The following is a 26,506-nucleotide window of genomic DNA, read 5'->3' on the forward strand; positions in this document are numbered from 1 at the left end:
GCCGCAACCACCGACATCACCTTCGCGAAGACTCGAGGTGCTGAAGTAAGACCAAACGGAAGGACCGCAAACTGATAGTGCTGCGATCCTACCACAAACCGGAGATACTTCCTGTGTGACTTGAGTATCGGGATATGAAAGTAAGCATCCTGCAAGTCGACAGACACCATCCAATCTTCCTTGTTCAACGCCAAAAGCACCTGAGCTAGGGTCAGCATCTTGAACTTTTCCTGTTTGAGGAACCAATTCAAGATCCTCAGATCCAGATCCATCCTTCTTGGGAATCAGGAAATACCTTGAGTAACAACCTCGACCCCTTTCCTGCTCTGGGACCAACTCCACCGCGCCCTTTGAAAGGAGGACTTGTACCTCCTGTTCTAGCAACAGGAGGTGTTCTTCTGAACAATAAGATGGGCGAGGCGGGATGGGGGGCGGGAACTCCCGAAAGGGAAGGGTGTAGCCTTTTCCCACAATACTGAGAACCCAAGTGTCCGTTGTAATAGTCTTCCACTTGCGGAGAAAATGCCGTAATCTTCCCCCTACAGGAGAGGAGTGAGTGGGAAATGGTGGAAGCCTAAGGCTGCTTTCCCTGCTGCACCCCTCCAGAGGACGAGGAAGAGGCAGAGTGCTGCTGAGAGGCTCCTCTGGTGCGGGCCCTACCTCTCCCTCTAAAAGATCTATAGGGATGGGAAGAGGCAGGTTGCTGGAATCTCCCCCGAAAGGAAGAGGAGGAAGAGCCACGCCCAAATCCACGAAACCTCCTGAAAAATCTGGAAGAGGCAGAGAAAGAAGGAGCTTGGAGCCCTAACGATTTGGCTGTGGCCCTGCTCTCCTTAAATCGCTCCAAGGCCGAATCTGCCTTGGCCCCAAACAGTTTGTCCCCATCAAACGGGAGGTCCAATAGGGTTGACTGCACATCCGCAGAAAACCCCGAATTACGGAGCCAGGCCTGTCTCCTTGCCACCACAGCCGTGCCCATTGCCCTAGCCACCGAGTCGGTCGTGTCCAGCCCAGACTGAATAATCTGGGTCGCGGCAGCCTGGGCGTCCGAAACAACATCCAAAAGACCCTGGGGAAGCTCCGTAAATGATGACGAAATGCCATCCATAAGAGCATGGATGTATCTCCCCAGAATGCAAGTTGCGTTGGTGGCCTTCAACGCCAGACTGCAGGATGAAAACATTTTCTTGGACTGCGCATCCAGCTTTTTCAAGTCCCTGTCTCCAGGCACCGTCGGGAAAGATCCAGGCGCTGATTTTGATGAACAGGAGGCTTGCACCACCAAGCTCTCCGGTGTAGGGTGTCTAGAAAGAAAGCCAAGGTCAGATGGTGCAGCTCGATACCTCCTGGCCACAGCCCTATGAATCGCTGGGGAAGATACTGGCCTCTTCCACACCTCTAGCACCGGATCAAGCAAAGCCTCATTAAACGGCAAGAGAGGCTCCGCTGCAGCAGAGGCCGGATGTAGCACCTCCGTTAGAAGATTCTGCTTCGCCTCTGCCACCGGCAAAGGCAGGTCCAGAAAGTTTGCTGCCTTCCGTACTACAGCGTGAAAGGAAGCCGCCTCCTCCGTATATTCCCCAGGAGACGAAAGATCCCACCCAGGGGAAGTGTCCAGCCCACTGGCTGTATCCAGACCAGGCAGTCCATCACCAGAGTCCTCCAGTTCTCCTTCCTCCAGGACTCGTTGGTACTCCTGCTCTTCCAATAGACGAAGAGCCCGTCTCCTCGAATGTAGCCTCTGCTCGATACGCGGAGTCGACATGGCCTCCGCCGAAGATCGGCGCCGATCCCCAGAAGCAACCGACGCCGCGTCCGGTGCCACAGGCAACTTCGGCACCGATGAAAGAGCAGGACGAAGAGAACTTGGAGCAGATGGACCCACCGGAGTCACAGGACAAAATCCCGACGTCGACGGGATGGAAATCTCCGGGGCCAATCCCTCCGAAGCCACCGGAGCGGCCACCGGCGCCGACACCGGCGCCGAGCCCACGTTCCCAAAAGGGAGAAAGGGCATAAAGGGTGCCGGCCGTAGAGGCGCAGGATCACCCAATGAAAAGGCCAAAGGACCAGCCGGAGCACCCCCTGGAGCCATCTGTTGGAAGATGGTATACATCGCATTTAGGAATGCGGTACTATCTGCTCCAGGGGTGGGAAAAGCCGGATACGGGGGTGCCTGTATCGAAGGCGACCCCGACGCCGGCCTCGACGTCTGCGACGCCGGAGACAACACAAGAGGCTGCATCACCTCAATCACCGACACCTGCCCAGGTGAAGTCGGTGACGCCGGAGAGGGCAACGGCGTCGACGGATGCGGCGTGACCGTGGGACTGACCTCCCAAGTCCTCCGGCACCGATCCGAAGGCGACCTGGAACGAGTCTCCTTGCTTGAATGGCGCCGTGAATCTCTACGGCGCCGGGAGTCTCGATGACGCCGATGCCTTGGCGAAGAAGACTTCTTGTGATGCTTTTCTTTCTTCGACTTCGCCATAAACAACTTAGCCTCACGTTCCTTGAGGGCCTTCGGATTCATGTGCTGGCATGAATCGCAAGTTGAGACGTCGTGGTCGGAGCTCAAACACCAACGGCAGTCGGAGTGAGGATCTGTAACTGACATCTTGCCCCCACACTCTCGACAAGGCTTGAAACACGACTTTCTCTGCGACATTATTACTGCAGAGAAGGACTACGCAGCAAAAAATACACTGTAACCACGAAAGTAACAGTTGCTCCCTCGAAGATAACCGTTTCGAATGCACGGAAAAAAGGGAACTGACGTCGGCACGTCGTCGAGGACCTCTTATTGCCTGTATGACGTCAGACGGCGTCGCGTGGGCTAGAGTGACGTCGACGTGCAGAGACTAGGAAGAAGATTTCCGTCGAATGCTGGCGCCATGGGAGTATTCATTAGGTGAGGAATCCACAGGTAGTTGTATCCATCAGAAAGAGCCTTTTTAAATTTCAGTGATAAACCTACATACCACACATGGTCTGTACCCAGCAAGCAGCAAAAAGGTAAACCAAAGAGGCGTTGCAGTATTTACTTGTATACAACGGGCAAATCAGATGGGCCCTAGAAGTCCTTATTGGCAATGAAACAGTAATTTGACTAGTGTGCCAAACTGAGGTCCTGAAGGTTCTCGTCAATTGTAAATGAAATACAGTTTGCATAGGAGGATCAGTAACGAATCTGCGGCTAGACATAGTCTCTACGAGATAAGGCGTTACTGAAGGTAAGTAACGGGTTCATCTGATAGAAATGCCTACCCACATATTCATTTTCTTGGAATAGATATCAAAGCAGTCTCTTCCCCAGGGTGGGTCTGTGGACTATGTGACACTAAGAAGTCCTGGAGGGCCGGATGAGCAAAGTGCACATTACATTGGGCCAGACTGTCTAAGTAGCAGCACTTGCCAAATATGTAGCTGCCCAAGAGATGTCCAGGAGTGGGACCACTCTTGCTTCGACAATGATCGCAGCTTTCTCTCTGGTCCTCAGGAGGCTGCCTTTCAGTCACTGCATAGCAGATTTTAATACAGAGGACAATCAATCTGAAGATGGTTCTTTGTGAACGGTCTCTCCTTTTCACTCACCCACATATCCCACAAAGTGTTGATTGTACACCCAGAAGTCTTTGGTACGATAAATGTAAAATGGCAGCGCTCTTTTTGGCTCCAGAAATTACAGTCTTTCATCTGCCTTGGGAGGATGAAGGAAAGGGGAGGGCAAGAAAGTAAGCAGTCTGATAGTATGCCTGATGTGAAAAGGTGTAACCATCTTTGAAAAAAGGAGACCTGGACCTAAAGGACCAGTTTGTCTGGGCCAGCAACTCGCAAACCCTACAGGCAGATGTTACTGCCACAAGGAAGACAGTACTGATGGTTAGCTGCTTTAGAGGGAAACTGTGCATAGGCTCAAATGGTGAACACATCAGAAATAAAGAGGACTAAATTAAGGTCCTGTTGGGGCATAATAAAGGGCGCAGAAGGAAACCTGCTGTAAATCTTTGAGAAAACAATTCACAACAGGTTACTTGGGCAGGAAAGTTTGGCCCTGCAACCGCAAGATGGTGGAAATGGCAGAAAGAAATCCTTTAACTGTGATGAGACAAACAGAAGACTTCAGACAATGGTGCAGACAGCAGAACAAATATGGTAGGACACATGCCTTAAATCTGGCCCATCAGCAGGCGTAAACCGTTTTCGTGGAGGGATGCCTGGCTGCCAAGATGACATCACACACTTCAGGAGTGGGATCAAACACCCTCAACTGTCGCTGCTCAATCTCCATGCATGTAGGTGGAGAGTGTGCCGTTTTGGGTGAAGGGCCCTGATAAGATTGCTGTGACAGGAGATCCTCACTAAGAGGCAGCCTGATCATAGGACAGATTCGCATGTTGAGGAGTTTGGGATATTGGACTTTCGGGCCCAGTCAAAGGCCACTAAGATGACTTGGACAAGGTCATTCTTGACCTTCCTAAGAACTAGAGGAGTAGTATAGGCAGAAAGGCATATAGGAGTCCTGATCTCCGCTCAGGATGAAATGAGTCTTCGAGCAAGAGCCGCCTTGGAGACTCCAGCATGCTGAAGTGCTGACACTGCAGGTTCTCAGCAGTGGCAAATAGATCTAACCAAGTTTTTCCCTAATCTCTGAAGAGACCTTGCCCCATCCACAGATGAAGAAGCCATTTGTGATCCACGAGGCACTGATGGCTGAGCTTGTCTACTCTGCGTTCAGTGAGCCAGCCAGATGTTGAACCACTAAGGGTTAGACCTGATGTTACAGCCAGGTCCAGAGACGCAGGGCCCCTAGACACTGAGTCCACAGCCCCACTCCCGTGCTTGCTGCAACAGCACATGGCTGTGGTGTTGTCCTTGAACACCTGAATCAGCCTTCCATTGATGGAAGAAAGAAAGGCTTTCAATGCCAGGCCACTCTCAGCTCCAGTTGGTTGATGCGGAGCTAGGACTCTGCAGGTAGGGTAGACAGAGGGGTCTGCCACTGACCGCACTGCAGTCTGTGAGCCACCACTGCAGATCTTTTGCAGTTCCCTCCGATATCTGGACTAGGACAGAGATCTGCCTGATGCTGGGCCTACTGGGACTTCAGATCCCACTGCAGGGACGCGTAAGGCATCTGGCATGTGTCACCAACAGGATGCAAGAGGCCATGAGACTCACCAGCCCCAGGGTCAGTCTTCGCAATCCACGGTAGAGGCTAAAACATCTGAATCATAGCCCGAATATCTGACTAATTGATCCAAAGGATAAGCCCAAAACTGCACTGTATTCAGAATAGCTCCAATGAAAGGGAGCGTCTGGGAGGGAGTCAGGCGTAACTTTGGAACATTGATAGTGAACCCCAGCGAATGCAGAAGGTCCAATGGAGTCTGGAGATGGGAGACGATTGTCTGGGGGGGGTGAGCCTGCCTTCTAGAGCCAGTCGTCGAGGTAGGGAAAAGACTGAGATCCTTGACCATTTCAATGCAAAATGGTAATGCTCTTGGCCTACCCTGAACAGCAGATAGCACCTATAAGCAGGCTAGACAGGGGTGTGAAAGGAGCCATCCTATAGGCGCAGCATCAAAATCCAGTCTCCCAGGTCGACAGTAGAAACAACCTGAGCCAAAGTGAGCATCTTGAACTTTTCCTTTTTCAGTGAGTAGGCGAGGGAATGTAGATCTAGGATACGACAGAGGCCTCCATCTTTTTTTGGCATCAGAAAGTAGCGTGAATAGCAAAAACAACCTACCTCTGATGCTGGCACCCTCTTGATGGCTCATTTGGCCAGAAGAGTCAGTACTTCCTGTCACAATAGCAAGAGGTGGTCCTTTGTCAGCAGATGGGGGATGGTTGTGGGACCTACTGTAATGGGAGGGCATAGCCCTGCTGGACAGTCTGAAGCACCCACTTGTCAGAGGTTATTTCTCCCCATTGGGGCAGGTGATGCGGTCACCAGCTGGGTGCCCACGGTGGTGGGTGAGCAAACTAAAGAGGCTTCTGTGTTGCAGTTGACAGGTAGTAGGGAAAGGGTGAAGGGATAGGGTAAATGGGAGACTGGGGACAGATTGGATTGACATCTGACTGGTTCCCGTCTGAATGAGGAAGGCGCATCCACAGCCACAAAAGGATTGTGATGACTGCTGGCTGTGGTAGTAAGAGGGAAATGGACATGAATTACAGCCCTACCCTAGACGCAGAAAGCAGATTACAGCTGTTGTGAGGCTATGGTGAGCCCCAACAACCTAGTGGTGGCCCTAATGTCTTTAAACAGTTTAAGTCCTGGATCCATGTTGTCACCAAAAAAGGCGAGTTTCTTCGATGCCTGGACATCCTCCAAAAATCCAGCTGCCCTCCGCCAGATGTAATGCTCAAGCAGCACAGTGGAAGCACCGCTCTCCCCAGCAAGTCAGTTGTATATGTTTCGAATATGATGGTGATCTTTACCACCGTCAGCATCAGCTTGGGAGAGTATGGCCCAGGGCTCCTCTGGAACATGGGCACTTGGGCAACTGTATACCGCACAGTGTGGGAATAAATGGCCCAATAAGCAAGAAATGTTCACAGACCGCGATGGCAGGCTTGTGGAAGAGAAGATTCTCTTGCCAAAGGTCTCCAGCCTTTTGGGTTACCTAGCTGGTGGTGTGGCAGAGAACATGCCAGGATTTATGCTGGAGGTTGCGGCCTGGACTACCAGACTCTCAGGGAAGGAGTGCTGGGAGAGGAAAGCTGAACCCAGCTGAACGGGGCGACTGCAACGGGATGGTCCTGTGCACAGAACTGCCTGTTCAGGGTTAGTCAGTACGAAGGTAGGACATCTGGGAGGGCTTCTTTAAAGAGTAAGAGTTCTGATGAGGATACCCCGTGATGAAGCACCTCTGTCAAGACATTGGTCTTGACCTCGACCATGGACAGAGCAAGGTTCAGGTCCTTAATCCTCCTCCGGACCACCATTGTAAAAAAAAAAAGCCCCTTCTTCTGTAGCCACTATGGGAGGAAAGAGAATGGCAGTCTCTGGTGGGGTGTCCTGACCACTGGGGTCAGCCAAGTCCTCATACCAGGTGTCACAGGACATACTCTGCCAGGGTGTTTGGAGAAGGAATAGGGAACCTTAGACCCCCCTCCATTTGTGTTCTACAGAGGGCCCACCAGGATGATAGAACTCCATATCTAATTCAGGCTGTGCGGGCCTGGTCAACTCCAGTTGGGCTCCCTATCGGAGTTGGGAATGACAATGAGATCAGCTCTGCCAATGTACGCCGGCGGCACAGGGAACAATGCAACTGGAATGGTCCCCGTAGAAGGATCGTGAATTTGCGGCTGAGGCAGGTCCGGATCCAACAACAAATCTTAAGGGCCCGACTGGCATAAGAGAGACCCACCAACAGAGCTACAATCTAAAACCTTCTGAATCCATGGGGCCCGAAGGCGCTCCAAAGGGGTTTGACCACCTAAAAAAAGACTCATGGCCTCATACAATTCTTGTATTTGGATGCAGAAGCATGGAGCGGACCCAGTGTCAGACACCGGCTGCACCAGAACAACTTGGGAGCGAGGCCTACATATGTAGCATTATTCCCTTATGTTGTTTAAGGAATGGGGGCGGCCCGGAGAAGTCGAAGAGCGCTTTGACTTCTTCGTGTGAGACTTATATGAAGAAGTCTGGGATTGCGATGAGGATCGATGCGAGCGACTCCAGGAGTGGTCCCGAAGCCGCCCTCATCAAAAGGACCTGGAGGAGCCCAAAACTGTATGACGAGTGACCAACACCTTCATGGCCCGCTCAAAGAAGGCCTTGGGGTTCATAGTTTTGCACTAAGTGCAGAACACAGAGTTGTGAACCCACTCCAAGCAACACAGACACACCAAGTGGTGGTCTGTCACAGACATCTGTTCTGTGACAACCAGCACAAGGATTGAAAACAGTAGGTTTTTCTTTGGGGATATCTCCAAAAAATAGACAGAGGAAAAAAATGCACACTAGTCCACTTTACCAAAACGTCAAAAAAAGCCAGTGACAACATGATTGTGGGGAGCTTGTCAGGATACACACTGATGGAGTGAAAAAGGAACTGAGGTCAGTTAGCTGAAGTGGCACCTATACAGGCACCACGCACATCAATTTTGGCACGAACACCAACACGCAGAGCCGAACGACGCAGCCTACTGGCGCGCAGGGGGATTGCTCAAATATTTCTCGAACCAGTGTGACGCCTGGGGAATATTTTAAGGTAATCTGAGGCTAGAAGTCTCTATCAGATACATATATGTACAGAACAAAGGTAAAAGTGTAATTCTAGTTAGGCTTGCTTATTTCAGTATAATTTAAGCTTAAAAAAACGCAGACGGGAAAAAAAGAAGAACATTCAAGAGACATTATGGTTACAAAGCATACAGGTCGCCAACTTCCCCTGAGCACAGCCGGAGGTCGTGCATGGCAAGGGTTAACCAGAGTCTGGCCTCCACAACTATGTATGCAGAGGCTGAGTACTGCAGAAAAGACCTCCAATGACATTCAAACACCCTTGCGCATGGTTATCCTGCCAGCACCTGCACCCCACCCTCCAAGAGCAACACCCCCCTCTGTGCACAGCCCAACACCATGTACAGCAGCGGTCGCAGCAGAAGGGTCAGGTCTCCAGCCAGGCAGTGCACATCCTCTACATCTACTGAAGCTCAGAGGCGTCATTTGCGGTATGTGTGTGAATCAGTAAAAACATGATTTATAAACTGTGATGTCTTCAGGGTTTCAGGACTGGCTTTAAGGCTGCTTTTTGAAGTAGTCTGATCAAGACCAACCACAGGGCCTCCAGATGCATATGATGTTTATTTTGTGGAGGCATTGTTCGTGGTTTTAAAATTAATTCTTTTGTGAGGCCATGCTCCACAACATTCAACACCTAGCTATGAAGTAAGTGTGTCCTCAGGCTGTTGGATACACCTACACCTTTCTCTCCACAGGCATGGAAGCTGAGGGTAATAAGCTGCCCAAAACCTCAGGTATGATGGGCTCTGTCTTGGCGCCTGATGAATGATGGGCCTTTGTCTTTACTCTGCTATCGTCCTCTAGACGGTCTCCTTCCATAACGAGAGCCAGGTTGTTTTTAAAGATAGTAGCCCCGTCTGTAAGGACAAAAATGTTATGTTCCTTTTGGACTACACTTCTTTCACTTTAATGCAGTTTCCTCTAATGCGAGTAACCTTGTCCTCATTGCAAAACCTACGGCAATCTTGCTCTTTGTTTTATTTGCCTGTAAGGCACCATTTTCGTGCTTGTCCAATAAATGTTGTGGATTAAAGAACACATCCAACACCATGAACCTGTGGCTGGGTTCCGCATATATGTCAATCATTCCTTTCAAATATGGTCTATGATGGAAATAGATCTTATGGATTGTTTGTGTAGGAAAGTCCCTCTTTTTGGCATGGTTACCCCACTTTTTGTCTATCAGTGTGTTTAGACTGTTTTCACTGGGATCCTGCTAACCTGTTTTCATCTAAATTAGGTTCTTTGGCACCCTTTCACCCATCAATTGGCACACCGGTCTATCCCAGTAAGTCCCTAGTATATGGTATTTAGGTACCCAGGGCATTGGTACACTAGGGGTCCCCAATGGGCAGCAGCATGCAAACTATGTCTGCAGGTCTGCCATTGCAGCCTGCGTGAAAGGTGCATGCACCCTTTCACTGCTGGTCACTGCACCAGGTCACTGTACGTCACCCCTATGGTAGGCCCTCCTAGCCCAGAGGGCAGAGTGCAGGTTCCTGTGTCTGAGGGCACCCCTGCATGAGCAGAGGTTCCCCTACGAACTCCAGTTCCAATGTACTGGACTTCGTAAGTGCGGGGAAGCCATCTTACCTGTGTACTGTCACAGGTCACTACCTGTCCCGCTACATAATGGTAACTCCGAACCTAGGCATATTTGGTATCAAATATGTCGGAATCCTACCCCAATACTAATGCCATTATTGGTGGTAGGATTCCATACATTCTGGGGGCTCCTTAGAGGATCCCCCAGTATTTCTCCTACCAGTCTTTCAGGGTTTGCGGGCAGCCCGTGCTGCTACAGCCCCTCTGTCTGCCCTCCTGTTGCTTGACCAGCTCAAGCAGGGGACGGCAGAACAAAGGATTTCCTGTGGGACAGGGGATGCAACACCTTGTCCCTTGGAATGAAAATGTCACTTACCCAGTGTACATCTGTTCGTGGCATCAGTCGCTGAGATTCACATGTTCTGCAATAGCTCGCCATCTGGTGTTGGGTCGGAGTGTTACAAGTTGTTTTTCTTCGAAGAAGTGTTTTCGAGTCACGGGACCGAGTGACTCCTCCTTCTGTGCTCATTGCGCATGGGCGTCGACTCCATCTTCGATTGTTTTCCCCGCAGAGGGTGAGGTAGGAGTTGTACTATAGTAATAGTGCCCGCGCAATGAAATGTGTAAGTATGTACCTATTAAAGGTTTAAATAATATATATACAAATGTACAAAATTGAAGGTAACTTCTGAACTGCTACAGGCTTCCGGGGAGGTGGGTGGGCACATGTGAATCTCAGCGACTGATGCCACGAACAGATGTACACTGGGTAAGTGACATTTTCAGTTCGATGGCATCTGTCGCTGTAGATACACATGTTCTGCATAGACTAGTAAGCAGTTATTTCCCCATAAGCGGTGGTTTAGCCTGTAGGAGTAGAAGTTGTCTGAAATAGAGTTCTTAATACAGCTTGACCTACTGTAGCTTGTTGTGCGGATAGCACATCTATACAGTAGTGTTTGGTGAATGTGTGAGGCGTAGACCATGTGGCTGCCTTACATATTTCATGCATTGGGATGTTTCCTAAAAAGGCCATTGAAGCACCTTTTTTCCTTGTTGAATGTGCCCTGGGAGTAATGGGCAGTTGTCTTTTTGCTTTAAGGTAGCAGATTTGGATGCATTTAACTATCCATCTGGCTATACCTTGTTTTGATATTGGGTTACCTGCATGAGGTTTTTGGAATGCAATAAATAGCTGTTTAGTCTTTCTGATGTTCTTTGTTCTGTCAATGTAGTACATTAATGCTCTTTTGACATCTAATGTATGTAGTGCTCTTTTAGCCACAGAATCTGGCTGTGGGAAAAAAACTGGTAGTTCTACCGTTTGATTTAGATGGAACGGTGAAATAACTTTTGGTAAAAATTTAGGATTAGGTCGTAGGACGACCTTATTTTTATGTATTTGTATAAAAGGTTCTTGTGTTGTGAACGCTTGAATTTCACTTACTCTTCTTAGAGATGTAATGGCGATGAGAAAGGCAACTTTCCAGGTTAGGAATTGTATTCCGCAAGAGTGCATGGGTTCGAAAGGTGGGCCCATGAGTCTTGTTAGGACCACGTTTAGGTTCCATGAAGGAACAGGTGGTGTTCTTGGTGGTATAATTCTTTTAAGACCTTCTATGAATGCTTTGATGACTGGTATCCTATACAAGGAAGTTGAATAGGTAGTCTGCAGGTATGCAGATATTGCTGCAAGGTGTATTTTAATAGAAGAGAAGGCTAGCTTTGCTTTTTGTAAATGGAGCAAGTAATTTACTATATGTTCTGGAGTTGCGTGTAGTGGTTGTATCTGATTATGATGGCAGTAACAAACAAATCTTTTCCACTTACTTGCGTAGCAGTGTCTAGTGGATGGCCTTCTGGCCTGCTTTATGACTTCCATACACTCTTGGCTAAGTTGTAAGTGTCCGAATTCTAGGATTTCAGGAGCCAGATTGCTAGATTCAGCGATGCTGGATCTGGGTGTCTGATCTGTTGGTTGTGTTGCGTTAACAGATCTGGTTTGTTGGGCAGTTTGATGTGGGGTACTACAGAGAGATCTAGCAGTGTTGTGTACCAGGGTTGTCTTGCCCACGTTGGTGCTATTAAAATGAGTCTGAGTTTGTTTTGACTCAATTTGTTTACTAGATAAGGAAGGAGAGGGAGAGGAGGAAAAACGTAAGCAAATATTCCTGACCAGTTCATACATAGGGCATTGCCTTGGGATTGCTGGTGTGGGTATCTGGATGCGAAGTTTTGGCATTTTGCGTTCTCTTTTGTTGCAAATAAGTCTATTTGAGGTGTTCCCCAGAGTGTGAAGTAGGTGTTTAGAATTTGTGGGTGGATTTCCCATTCGTGGACTTGCTGGTGATCTCGAGAGAGATTGTCTGCCAGTTGATTCTGGATCCCTGGAATAAACTGTGCTATTAGACAAATTTGATGGTGGATTGCCCACTTCCATATGTTTTGAGCTAATAAGCTTAACTGCGTTGAATGTGTTCCTCCTTGTTTGTTTAGATAATACATCGTTGTCATGTTGTCTGTTTTGACAAGGATGTATTTGTGGATTATGATTGGTTGGAAAGCTTTTAGTGCTTGAAAAACTGCTAATAATTCTAGATGATTTATATGCAGTTTTGTTTGATGTATGTTCCATTGTCCTCTTATGTTGTGTTGATTGAGATGTGCTCCCCACCCAGTCATGGAAGCATCTGTTGTTATTACGTACTGTGGCACTGGGTCTTGGAAAGGCCGCCCTTTGTTTAAATTTATACTGTTCCACCATAGAAGCGAGAGGTAAGTTTGGCGGTCTATTAACACCAGATCTAGAAGGTGACCCTGTGCTTGAGACCACTGTGAGGCTAGGCACTGTTGTAAGGGCCTCATGTGCAGTCTTGCGTTTGGGACAATGGCTATGCATGAGGACATCATGCCTAGGAGCTGTAGTATTGTTCTTGCTTGTATTGTCTGATTTGGAGACATGTGTTGAATGACTCTGTTGAAATTGTGAATTCTTTGTGGAGTTGGCGTTGCTACTCCTTTTGTTGTGTCTATTAAGGCTCCTAGATATTGCTGTACTTTGCTTGGCTGAATGTTGGATTTTGCAAAGTTGACGGTGAACCCTAGTTTGTAGAGGGTTTGTATGACTTGATTTGTGTGGTTTGAGCATTGTGTGAGCGAAGTGGTTTTGATTAGCCAGTCGTCTAGATACGGGAATACATGTATTTGCTGCCTTCTGATGTGTGCAGCGACTACTGCTAGGCATTTTGTGAATACTCTTGGAGCGGTTGTTAAACCAAAAGGCAATACTTTGAATTGGTAATGTATTCCTTTGAATACAAACCTTAGATATTTTCTGTGTGATTGATGTATTGGTATATGGAAATATGCGTCTTTGAGGTCTAGGGTTGTCATGTAGTTGTGTTTTTTGAGCAATGGTAACACTTCTTGTAGTGTGACCATGTGAAAGTGGTCTGATTTGATGAATGTGTTTACTACTCTGAGGTCTAGAATTGGTCTCAGTGTTTTGTCCTTTTTTGGTATCAAAAAGTACAGTGAATAAACTCCTGTGTTTATTTGTGTGCTTGGTACTAATTCTATTGCATTTTTTTGCAGTAGTGCTTGAACTTCTATCTCTAGAAGCTGTGAATGGTGTTTTGATAAATTTTGTGATTTTGGTGGTATGTCTGGAGGGAATTGCAGGAATTCTATGCAATAACCATGTTGGATAATTGCTAGGACCCAAGTGTCTGTAGTGATTTCCTCCCATGCTTCGTAATATTGACTTATCCTTCCCCCCACTGGTGTTGTGTGGGGGGGGTGAGTGACGTGTGAGTCACTGCTTGTTGGTAGTGGTTTTGGGGCTTTGAAATCTTCCTCTATTCCTAGGGAATTGCCCTCCTCTATACTGGCCCCGAAAGCCTCCCCTGTACTGTCCCTGGTAGGTGGACGGTGCGGACTGTGAGGTACTAGCTTGTGTGGCCTGACCCCGAAACCCTCCTCTAAAAGGTGTTTTGCGGAAGGTGGTATAAGATCCTCTGCTCTGCGGGGAGTAGAGTGCGCCCATGGCCTTGGCAGTGTCAGTGTCCTTTTTGAGCTTTTCTATGGCTGTGTCGACCTCCGGACCGAACAGAAGTTTTTCGTTTACTGGCATGTTAAGTACTGCCTGCTGAATTTCTGGCTTGAATCCAGACGTTCTGAGCCATGCGTGCCTACGGATGGTAACCGACGTATTAATGGTCCTTGCGGCTGTGTCTGCTGCATCCATAGAGGAGCGTATTTGATTGTTGGAAATGTTTTGACCCTCCTCAACAACCTGTTTTGCTCTTTTTTGTAGATCTTTTGGGAGATGTTCAATGAGATGCTGCATCTCATCCCAGTGGGCTCTGTCGTATCGCGCTAGCAGCGCTTGTGAGTTTGCGATGCGCCACTGGTTTGCTGCTTGGACAGCGACCCTCTTCCCGGCTGCATCGAACTTTCTGCTTTCTTTATCTGGGGGAGGTGCATCCCCAGAAGTGTGTGAATTTGCCCGTTTTCTGGCAGCCCCTACCACCACAGAGTCTGGTGGCAGCTGAGAGGTGATGAATACAGGGTCCGTAGGAGGCGCCTTATACTTTTTGTCCACTCTAGGCGTTACTGCCCTACTTTTAACTGGTTCCTTGAAGATCTCCTTTGCATGGCGTAGCATGCCTGGGAGCATAGGCAGGCTTTGGTAGGAGCTGTGGGTGGAGGAGAGGGTGTTAAATAAAAAGTCATCCTCTACTTGTTCAGAGTGTAGTTCCACATTATGGAACTGTGCTGCTCTAGCCACCACTTGTGAATAGGCTGTGCTGTCCTCAGGTGGTGATGGCCTAGTTGGGTATGTGTCTGGGCTGTTATCAGACACTGGTGCATCGTACAAGTCCCACGCGTCTTGATCTTGGTCATCGTGGCTCATGGCGGTGTGAGCTGGCGAATGTGACGGGGTGTAAGTTGGCGAAGCCGGAGTTACAGGTGGAGGCGAGGGAGGAGGTGTTACCTTCTTTGCTGTTTGTTGCTGAGGAGCCTCTAGTGCTATAAACTGAAGTGTTCTCTTTCTTTTGACAGGTGGAAGGGTACTGATCTTCCCTGTCCCCTGCTGAATAAAGATACGCTTTTGCGTGTGATCCACTTCAGTGGATTGCAGTTCCTGTTCGAATCTGTGTTTTTTCATTTGTGAAGACATAGAATGCTCTTCAGTATAGGAGCCTGAAACTGGGTCTGTTGGTGCTTTTTTCGGCTCCGAAAACTCTGTTGTTTGTCTTTTCGGCTCCGAGGTAACCTTCCTCTTCTTTTGTGCCGAAAAATCTTGGCCCCTATGGTCTTCGGCGCCACTGTCTCGGCGTCGATCCGTGTCGACACCGAACTCTCGGTGTCGATGCTTCTCTTTAGCACTCTCTCGGTCCCGAGGAGGCTGCGTGCCGGTGTCTCGACCGGAGTCGGACGATCTCGACACTGAATGGGCCTTTTTCGGTGCCGATTGTTGGTCACCGGTAATTTGGGTTGAGCCATGGCCGGTTGGCAGTGGCGTCCCCTGGGCCTTTTTTAAGTTCTGATCTCGACGTCTTACTCACAGTTTTTGTATTGTCGAGTTCGTCGGAGTCTGAATCCTGGATGGAAAAGGATTCCTCCTGTTCCTCTTCTGTCTCGAACTGTCGATGCTCCTTTGGCGTGGACGCCATCTGCAGTCTTCTCGCTCGACGGTCGCGCAGAGTTTTTCGGGACCGGAACGCCCAACAGGCCTCACAGGATTCTTCGCTGTGCTCGGGTGACAGGCACAGGTTACAGACCGAGTGTTGGTCCGTATAAGGATATTTGTTGTGGCATTCAGGGCAGAATCGAAACGGGGTCCGTTCCATCGGCGTTGTTCTCCACGCGGTCGGGCCGACTAGGCCCCGACGGTGTGCCGAAATCTACCCCGAAGGGCACCGAAGCGCTTCGATGTTCAATGCGTCGTCGTGTGTGTTTATCTCGAACCGGATCGCAACGATACCGTCGAAAATCTTCCGTTTTCAGCTATCTTTCCGTTCCGAAACTCGGAGCGACAGGAACACGTCCGAACCCGATGGCGGAAAGAAAACAATCGAAGATGGAGTCGACGCCCATGCGCAATGAGCACAGAAGGAGGAGTCACTCGGTCCCGTGACTCGAAAACACTTCTTCGAAGAAAAACAACTTGTAACACTCCGACCCAACACCAGATGGCGAGCTATTGCAGAACATGTGTATCTACAGCGACAGATGCCATCGAACATAGGTGTTACAAAGCTGGGGAGGGGTAGTCGCTTTGAAGGACATATTGATGCCCTCCTTGCATAATTCAGTTTGAACCAGTCCAAGGACCCCCAGCTCCTGTGCTCATGGTAAAGCACACAAATGAAAGGGGAGTTACCGCTCCCTTGTCAATCACCACTCCTGGGGTGGTGCCCAGAGCTCCTCCAGGTGGCCACTTTATTCTGCCATCATGAAAAGAAGATGTGCAGAGGTCCCTGGGAACATCTGGTAAGTCAGGATAGGTGCCTGACGTCAGTGATCCCCTCTGATAGGTGGTCACCTGTTAGGGCTATTTAGGGACTCCCTTGTCAGTGGGTCCCCAGAATTGGCATGCAAGACGCCACCCGGACTCCTCTGTATCAACCACTTCTGATCCTGGCCACCGGAGTTGCTGCAGGAACCAAACAAGCCTGCAACTCCCAAGATGACCGTGCCTTGCAACACTGTTTCTTCGGCTCCTTCCAGTAATTGCAACATTTCCATGTCTGTGCATCCTCTGGGATCAGCAAGACTTCAGCTGCACCAAAAAAGGAAGAAGGAATCTTCCTTGGAGTGAAAGAGTCACTGCCCTGCATCCACAGGCACCTAAGGCAACGACGACCGGCTGCTGGGATCTTCTGCCATCCAGCTCCAGGAAGAATCTCCAACACAGGTGGCGAGTCTGAGTGGTCCTCTCTTACCTGCTGTCCAACTTGGGAGACAGTGAGCCCTTGAGTCTCTTTGCAGGGCAGTACCCCTGTGTACTGCAACTCTTGCAGTAACCAAGGCTTGTTGACTCCTGTTCCTAGGGATCTTCAGGCTCCAAGTAGCCCCAGCCTCCAGCACTTCATCCTTGGAAGGACAGTCTTCCCTCTAATGCTCCAGCGTGCTGACTGGGCCTCAATGCAACTTACTGTGCCTGCTGCCAGTAGGTTGCCTGTGGGGGTTGGGACTGCTTCTGCTGGCTCTCCTGACTGCTGAGGGCCAGCCTGGACTCCCCTCAAAGGTTCGATTACCCTGAAACTTGCTGTTCCTTTTCTTCTCTGCAAATCCTCTTCTGCCCAGATTTGCAGTTGCCAAGGCTTGTTGGCGGTCCTCTTTACCTATGACCATCTGCAACCCAATGACAGACGTGAGACATCATCTGCACGACTACATGGACTTCTCTGAAGCTCCTGGGCTCCACAACTGATCTTCATCTTATCTCACGGACCCAGATCGTCGTCCAAAGAAGGGTGGGTAGTGGCTCCTGCCCTGCCTGGACACTACTGTGTGGACTGGACTCTGTACTCTTCTTTTGCAGGTCCTCTTCTTCCAGAATCCACTGTTGGGTTCCACTGGACTAGTCCTGTTCTTGCAAACCTCCCTTTCAAAGTCCCCTTGTTAGTGTACGGGAAAACCAGGTAACTTACCTCTGCCCTCCTGGTCACTGGGGGCCACGTAGGTATTCAGCTCTTGGGGTTCCAAGTTCTCCCTGCTCCCTTCTAACTACTCCACATCCTTGCTATTTTTCCACTATTTCTTGCCAATGCTTTATGCCTCTATATGCTAATTCCTAATAATTACTGTGTGTGTATATATATATATATATATATATATACACAGGTGTGATAAGTTACTGTGTGACTGCTGTGGTATTGCAAGTGCTTTACACTCATCCTAGTCTTGGCTGCTCACCACAGCTACCACTGGAGAACCCTGGCTTCCTAGACACGGTCTCACTCACTAATAGGGGTTGCTTGGACCTTGTATAAGGTGCAAACACCATAGGTGTCCATCATACACCAGGCCAGCTTCCTAACTTGGTGGTGCAGCAGTAGGATAAGACACTTGCTATTGTCTTACCCCTCTGTCACTGTTAACTTTCCACAGGAAAGTCCACCACTAGTCTATAGGGTACACTACACTCCGTAATTAGGATCATTAGACTTCTAGTTTAGGTACGTTGGGGGTCTGTCATAGCCCTTTCTCTAAACTCTTTAGAAAGTCTAGTTTCTTAGCACAAGTAGGTGCACCCACACTACTCTAGGGATAATGTCTTCAGTGGAAAACACAGCTCAGGCCACAGACTCTTAGTATGAGGGCTGTACCTTTCAGGAACTGAGGGAGAGGTTTGCTTCTAGGAATCTGAAGACCAGGAGAAATCCCATCAAACCTCTCCTCATAGGATTGCTCCTCCAGGCTGACAGCCAGAACTCTGCAGACCAGGAGGGACAGGAGGAATAGATTGGCGACCCCCAGCCCCCCTTCCAGCCCCCAGTCTTAGGGTAGACCTAGACTACACAGAGGTAAGACAATAAGAAACTGGGGAACAAAACAATCTAGCAGGGAACACTCATGGTAGTGTCACCACTTTCACTCCCAGGGGGTTGGTGCAAAGGGTCTCCAAGAGGAGGGAGAGGTCCTCCTCATCTGTCAACACCCAGGTCTCAAGGACCTCCTGTGATACAGACCACTCTAACTCAGGGGGGAGTCCTTAGATAGGGAATTCCACAGGTATAAGTTAGACCAGACCAAACTGAGACTGCAGCAGCAACAGTTAGCCCTAGATAGGGAGGCCCTGGCAGTGAAAAGGGAAAGACAGAATTGGGGACTAACACCCCATGGTTGGTGATGATATCCACGAGTCATTCACTGCCTTGGAGAGGGCCTGTAAAGTTCAGAGGGTCCCTCAAAGACAGTGGGCAGCCAGCCTGTGGCTTTCCTTCTCTGATAAAGGCAGGGACAAACTCCTCACTGTCGGAGAAGAGGATGCAGATAACTATGAGGCACTTAAGAATGCACTCCTTGATGGATCTGGCTTAACCACAGAGGAGCACAGAATAAAATTCAGGCAGACTAGGAAGGTGCCCTCCTAGGATTCGGTAGATTAGACTGCTCTGTCAAGTACCTGGAAGGCTGGTTATATGGCAGCCATGTGCATGATTTCCACGGCTTGTATAATCTTTTTGTTAGAGAGGACATTCTTAATAGCTGCACATCAGTTCCTGGTAGACTCTGATCTGACCTCTCCCTAAGAACTGGGTTACTAGGCAGACAAATGGGTTCACACCAGGGTGGGGAGGAAAATGTCCAAAGGGGATGACCACAAAAAAAAGGATTCTTCCAAAAATCAAGACAAAGGTGGGACATGGGGACATGTCTAAACAAAACTAAGTCGTCATCAGGCCCATAAAAATCTTCTGGGGGGGGTCTCAGTCCTCTTCCTTTTCCCACAAGAAACACTGACGCTACATATGTAGAAAATAAGGCCATAGGGCAGGTGACAGCACCTGTCCTAATTAGAGCTCCAAGGCTTCTACTACCACTTCTACCCCTAGCACTACCAATAGCAATGGTAGCAGTAGTCAGTCCAATAGTTTAGCCGGGCTCACCCTGAGAACTATTGGGGGCTCTGGGTTAGTCAGAGAGACCACTGAGGCAGTTTAGGCCTCTGATGGAGGCACTGACCTAACCACCCTACCTGCTTGTCCCCTTAATATGGATAAGTATAGGAAGCATCCCCTTATAAATGGTCTTGAGGCTGAGTCCTACAGGGACACAGGTACCAGTGTCACAATGGTGACTGAAAAACTGCTTTCACCTGAACAACACCTACCAAGTTACTGACGCTCACAACAACAGTCACTGCCACCACATTACTGTTATTGACTTTAGCTTTGGGGGTGGGGGCTACTGGCCCAAACAAAGTTGTGGTGTCCTCTGACCTACCTGCAGAGTGTCTGTTAGGTAATGATCTGGAGACTCCAGCTTGGGATGAAGTGGAGTTGGAAGCCTATGCAGCAATGCTGGGTATACCTGGCCACATCTCTGCTTTAACAAGAACACAGGCCAAGAAGCAGGGAGAGCAAGGGGCACTGGAGCCTGGACAAATGGCCCAGGAAGCTCCCAAGAAGAGGAGCAAGCAGGGTAAAAAGTTGCCCCTTGCTCACACTTCCAATGAGGATCCCACTCAAGAGGGAAAGGAATCTGCTCGTTGGGTGGAACCTACAACAGAGGAGCATAACGCTGCTACAGCTGAGTTCTTAGGTGCATGAGGACCCACCAGGGAAGAAGTTGGTCTAGAGCAGAAGTCCTGTTCTACTGTAGAAAGTCTGAGGCAGTAAGCCGCATCTCAGGAAGCAGGGGATGACAGTGGGAGCCTCCTTTATTCTGAGGCAATGGACCCCAAACCTGGTGCCACCAGGAGGTTGGTCATTCTTCAGAAATGTATCAAATTTGTATTGACCTTGGCACATGACATCCCCCTTACAGGCCATTTGGGGCAAAGCAAGACTTGGGACAGACTTGTCCCTCACTTAAAAATTACAAGGAAGCTAGCTTTAAAGCTAAATCAGAATACCTTACCTCAATAATTAAAGAGGCCTCGCACTCCTCCAGATAACTTTTTCAAGTTATTAATGCCCTATCTGCTCCCCGTCACGCCCGACCTGGAGGATTCCCAAGAATTCTGCAAACAAGTAGCCAAATACTTTGAAAACAAAATTCTAAACATTCATACGAATTTTATCCCATACGAGGGAAAGGCAGATCTCCCCACCATATCACAATTAGATCCCCAAACTAATCTTTGCATGCTATCTCAGTTCCAAATTCCCTCCCAGAATAGTATTAGTAAATAGATTTTGGAAATCAAGTTGGGCTCCCCTTTGGACCCCTGTCCTTCCGCTATCCTCCAATTGGTTCCCGACTTGGTTGCCTCCAAGACTGACTGGTGGGGTGGAACAAAGGGTTGATTCTCTAAAGCATGTACGACATTCACGCGATGAGGAGTCGGAGGAACACAGGAGTGAGATTCTCACTCTTAGAGACAAAACAGCTGACCTTAACTAACTGGAAGACCTTGAGAACAGATTGAGGAGGTGTAATATATGAAATAAAGGTGTACCGCTTCAGGCCGCTGCTGGGAAATTAGAAGATTAAGTTCTCTGCCTCCTCCGCCATGTGGCTCCGGATCTGACGCACCAGGACATCATCCTTGATTGCACACATAGGGCGGGACGACCAGCCCGCTCCCCTATGCAACCACATGACATTCTAACATGCCTACATTATCACCAGCAGGAGGAGGCCATCATGGCAGCAGTGCAGGATAAAAGTTTCATTTACTTTGAGGGCACCAATGTGTAGCTCTATCAGGACCGCTCTACCATCACCTTACAAAGACTAAGAGGTTTCCGACCCCTCACAGGTCTTTTGCGCGAAAAAGGGAGTAAATATAAATGGGGACACCCTTTCTGCATCACATTGTGTGAAACAATGAAACGCACAGGCTGAACTCCCTAGAGGAGGCGCACTCAGTGCTAGGCAGAGACGTTTTGATGCCAGTTGAGCCCCCGCATGCCCGCTCAGGGAGATCCCGGACCCCACCTGCACCGAAAGGGCCAACCCTCCATATGGAAACAAAGAGAATTCACAAACCATCAGCCCAAAAGAGACGCCGGGAGAAGACAGCCCTACTCTAACACCTACAAAAGAGGGACAGCGCCTCCCACCTTGATAACAACTAAGGGACGCTCACTCAGCAAACTGACCCTGCGCCAGAATCCAAAAGCAAGTCGGAGCCACAATGTTGTACCTCTGCAGGGCCCGGCGTACCATGCCCTTAACAGCAGTCACTCGCCGATGGCAACAGAGCTTACCTTCTTGTTTCTGGAATGGTGATGGACTTTGCCAACGACAGCCTCCAAATCACTCATGAACTACCAGTTAAATTGCTGTATGTTTGATCTTATTTTCTCCTCACACACAGCTCACTTTGGATTAGATGTCTCATGACACTGATACATGCAACAGACCCCAGCAATGCCTCTAGGGAGGGCTCTGATCTACACCAACATAGCTAACCGGACACACTCCCCACCCAATGATTAAAGTTTGAAGCCTTAATTATCAAGGTTTGAATACCCCAGTCAAGCGGCTAGCGTTTTTCTCACTACTTGGGGATTCTCGATGTAACATCTGCCTCATCCAGGAGAGACACCTTTGTAGGGCAGATTGGAAGCGCACGTGCTCAAAATGGTTTGACCGCCAATAATTTACCTCTGGTCACAAGAAAACAGCTGGTGTAGCGATCCTTTTAGCCACACGCTTTCCGGGGAGGGTGGTCCAGACCTAATCTGAAATCATAGGCAGGGCACTTTCCCAACGCATAGCCATACAAAGCTATACCTTTACGTTAGCAAACATATATGCCCCTAACGAGCACCAGGAGGCATTCTTGGGGGAGGCAGTGGGACAAATATTGACCACCCCGGACTAAGACATGATCGGTTGTGACTTCAACTTGGTCCCAGATGCATCACTGGACAGATCTACGCAAAGGTAGGGACAAGTGGGCGCGCAGTCCAATGCATTTCGCCAATGACTAGTAGAGGCTTGCCTGGTTGATGTCAGGTGACTGTGCCACCCACTAGACAAACACTACACATTCTTCTCCACAGTCCATTAATCCTACACTAGGATTGACTATTTTCTCCTCTCACACCACCTGAACGCAGGTACTATAGCAAAGGACATTGGGGTAGCTGCACTCTCAGATCACTCACCCATTACCACCTCAGCTCAGCACCACACCTAACGCCTAAATCATACCTTCCTGCATCAGAAAGAGACGATTTTGGAAATAACTTTGACCATCACTGATTTCTTACAGATTAATGACACCCCAGAGGTCCCAGTCGCCTTACTCCGGGATACACTAAAGGCTGTGATCTGCAGCCACTTCATTGTAACAGCGGCCTGTCTGGAACAATGATAGGAGAGATAAGAGGGCCCAGTTGGAGACTGAGGTAAAGGTATTAGAAGACAAGCCATTAGAGTAAGGAGGCAGCTAACAACCGCCCACAACCAACTCGAATCCCTAGACAATGGCAAAGCTGAGTACGCCCTCCTGCATTTAAAACAGAAATATTATGCTGGAGGTAACAAAGCAGGATGCTTATTAGTACACAGGCTTAGCACACAAACGCCCCAGCACAGAATAATAGGAGTAAACGTCTGCCAAGGCCGCCATGTAGTACAAGATGAACACGGAGGGCAAGCGTTTGAACACTTCCACAACACACTTTAGAACTCTGAGCACTAGGAACCAAACCACGCAGAATCCCATTTTGCACAGCGGTCATTGAACTGCCTTTCTGATTTAAGAGTCATGTGACCTAGAGAAAGACATTCACACCGTTGAGGTGCTGCAAGCCATACAACAGCTTGCCAATGGTAAAGCACCAGGTCCAGGCAGCTACACGGCAAACTTTTATAAGACCTTTGCGCCCGCCTTAGCACTAATTTCAACTAGACTCTACAACTCCTTTAGCACAACCGGCACCATTACTGACACAATTCAACAGGCTACCATTACATTCATCCCCAAGCTGGGCAAGGACCCTGCCTATTGTTCGTCATACCAGCCTATTTCGTTATTAAATACAGATGCTAAGATTTTTACCAAAATCCTTGGGTCTCGGTTAGCCCCATATATGCAACACCTAGTTGATCCAGACCAAGCAGGGTTCATACCAGAATGCAATTCCATTGACCATACTAAACTAATTTGTCACCTCATCGACAAAGGTCATCGGTCCCATACCCCACCGCTCCCCTCTGTCGACGCTGAAATAGCCTTAGGCAGAGTACACTTGTCAGATCATCAGCTGGTCCTCACTAAAATGGGTCTTGGATCAAGGTTCTGCAGATGGATGTGGTCTAGGTACAAGCAATAAAAAAGTGGTCTGAGTCAACGGCTTGCTATCCCGCCCTTTGCCATTAACAGGGGTAATCGCCAGTGATGCCCTCCGCCTCCTTTATATGGAGCCTTTCGCAGAGCGGGTGTGCCTCAACAGCAGCAGCAAGGGCCGTCTGCAGACTGGGGGGTGGGGAGGGCAGGGAACACAAGCCTTTGCTCTATGCTGACAATGAGAGGACTGTGTTGACGGGTCCACCCTGCCTCGCTGCCCCCACTCATCGAGGAGCTAGAGATGTTTGAGGGTGCTTCCACGTTACTCTGCCTAAGGCAGACCAGGCTCCTTGGGAGCGCCGCTTCCCCTTTACTTGGGCACCACAAAGAGTAACGTATCTGGGCCTCCAAATAGTTCCAACGTTGGGATGCTCTGCTGACACCAACTCTACAAGGCTTTAGCACGTGGCCAGGTCAGAACGGTCTTCATGAAGGAGGCACATGATCTCGTGGCTGCGTTGATTAGTGGCAGTCAAGATGACGTTGCTCCTAAAACTGCTTTACGTTATGCATACTTTACTACTGCAGCCCCCTCCTTCCACTCTTACTAAATTGCAGCATCTCACTGATGATTTTATCTGGAGTGGCAAAAAAGGCACGGATGGTGAGAAAACATGCCTACCTGGCCCCTGAGGCGGGCGGATTGGGCATCCCTTACCTAACAAAATACTACGAGGCTCCTGAACTGTGGTACGTTGTGGAATGGGCCAGGCCTTGCAGGGAGAAGCACTGTGTCTTCAATCATTAGGCAGTGGCTGGCATCCACATTTGGAAAATACCCTTGCTCCCCAAACCTCATTGTCCACCCAGCGTGTACATTTCACCAGTCCTACGAGCCACAGACCTGTCAAACTATCCTCCTGCATCTTGCTCCCGACACCCTTTATAGGTAACCCTGTGTTTACTCCAGCAGTACAAGGCATCTCCTTCAATATTCAAGAAACGGCAGCATGTAAGAGACTGGGAGATGTCTTTGATTTGGAGGGCATCATGGACTTTCCGCAACTTCAAGCCCACTATAGCATCCCCTCAAATGTTCACTGGCAATATATGGCCCTCAGGCACTGGCTACAGTAGCCTCACACCCGCCCTCACACGAGTCTCCCTCTGCCTCAGTTTGAAAAGTGGCTGATTATCCGCTCAACCGACAAGCACATACTCTTAGATATTTATAAATTCCTTATTACTCCCCTAGAACCCTGCACGTCCCTGGTGCAGAAACAGTGAGAACTTGAATGCGAATGCACATTCACTATCAAGGAGTTTTAGGACATCCGGCGCAGAGCACACACATCTGCTTGCAGCACTATGGGTAAAGAAATGATGCTTAAAAAGTGCACTACTGGCATTACAAACTAGCGAGCGTAGCCAAATGGAAAAAGGACAGTGACGGTCGATGCTGGAGACACTGCGGACAATCAAGCATGCTCACACGTGTTGTGGCACTGCCCCCAATGTTCAACCTTTTTGGGAGGATGTGTTGTCTGACAAACAAAATTGTGAATATAGAGCTACACAAATTCCCTAGCTTCTAGGACTCCCTACCCTCAACACTAGCATTGGGGGCAGCGAAACAAGTTATATTGGCACACTAGGCATCAGACCACATACCAGCACACCTGAACTGGCTTAACAAAATGTGGGACCTCCTGGGCATGGAGAACATAACAGCTAATACATCACATACTCTGCCACGTTTTGAGAAAACCTAGTGAGACTGTATATGCTTTCTAGCTGATGAATTCAGAGAACTCACATTCCCAGTCTACTTACCAATTCTGGGTCTCATCTGCACAGCCCACACTGCTTCCTGACGGACGGCAAAGTTACAATCTACACTCTCCGCTCACCCCTAAATAGCTATGAGAACAAGTGAGGTTTTGTTTCTTATTCCTTCCCCTGCTGTCCCTGCCCTCCCTGACCCATTCTTACCCCCCCTTTACCCTCCTCTTCTTGTTTCAGGATTGTTTTTATCCCACTGGCCTTTTGTTGTAGGTGGACTTATGTTGTATTTTCCTGTTTCAAACAATAAACAGATTTAAACCATAAAATGTTTTTGTAATTCTTGTGCAAAGGCAAAATATGGTGAACGCATTTTAAATGCACTGAAACAGGGGTGAAGTGTATGAGACTAAATAATGCTATCCCAACCAGAGCCAGGCAACATTCAGACAAACGTCAAGTCTTTCAATACCATGTACTCTGCTATAATGGTCAGGTAACAACCTTGCATCTAAACATGAAACTAAGATCACAGCTTACAATACTCACCATGTAGTCAGCAATGTCTTCTGGGGCATCTCCGTCTGCGTCAAACTTGAAGGTCACCATTTTATTGTTGTGAGTCTCGAGCTGGCACTCTACCATGTTGTCCCCAGAGGTTGAAACCTAGTTACAGAGCAACAATAATCAAATGCTTTGCAATACAAATCTTTGCATTAGAGGCAAAGCAACCTTACGGGGTGCAAAATGCAGTTTTAGAAATTGAATGGGCCAAAGCAGACATGCTAAGCTTTTAAACAAATAACTTCCTGGAAACATTCATCATTTTTCTAAAAATAGTAGTCTTAGAGAAAAAAAAAATAGGGCTTAAAAAAAAGAGGCCTAGGGATCAGTAACATCAGAAGCTCCGTTACAAAGTACTCCACCCATGTAAAAGTTACTTACCTGAAATCCAAGATTTTAGACATCAGTATTAACTACAAATCCAT

At 48.7% G+C, this 26,506-nt stretch overlaps 1 protein-coding gene across 2 annotated transcripts in view; it reads right to left on the reverse strand.

Moving 5' to 3' along the window:
• The window catches only part of WNK3 (WNK lysine deficient protein kinase 3), a 577,357-nt gene that overhangs the window by 180,478 nt on the left and 370,373 nt on the right, over nucleotides 1–26,506 (reverse strand). For both annotated transcript variants that reach the window (XM_069209347.1, XM_069209346.1), the window contains exon 13: nucleotides 26,067–26,183. In XM_069209347.1, coding sequence (XP_069065448.1) covers nucleotides 26,067–26,183 — 117 coding nt within the window. The remainder of the gene's footprint in view (nucleotides 1–26,066; nucleotides 26,184–26,506) is intronic.

The sequence above is a fragment of the Pleurodeles waltl genome, chromosome 10, assembly GCF_031143425.1.
Source record: "Pleurodeles waltl isolate 20211129_DDA chromosome 10, aPleWal1.hap1.20221129, whole genome shotgun sequence".
NCBI classification, from domain to species: domain Eukaryota; kingdom Metazoa; phylum Chordata; class Amphibia; order Caudata; family Salamandridae; genus Pleurodeles; species Pleurodeles waltl.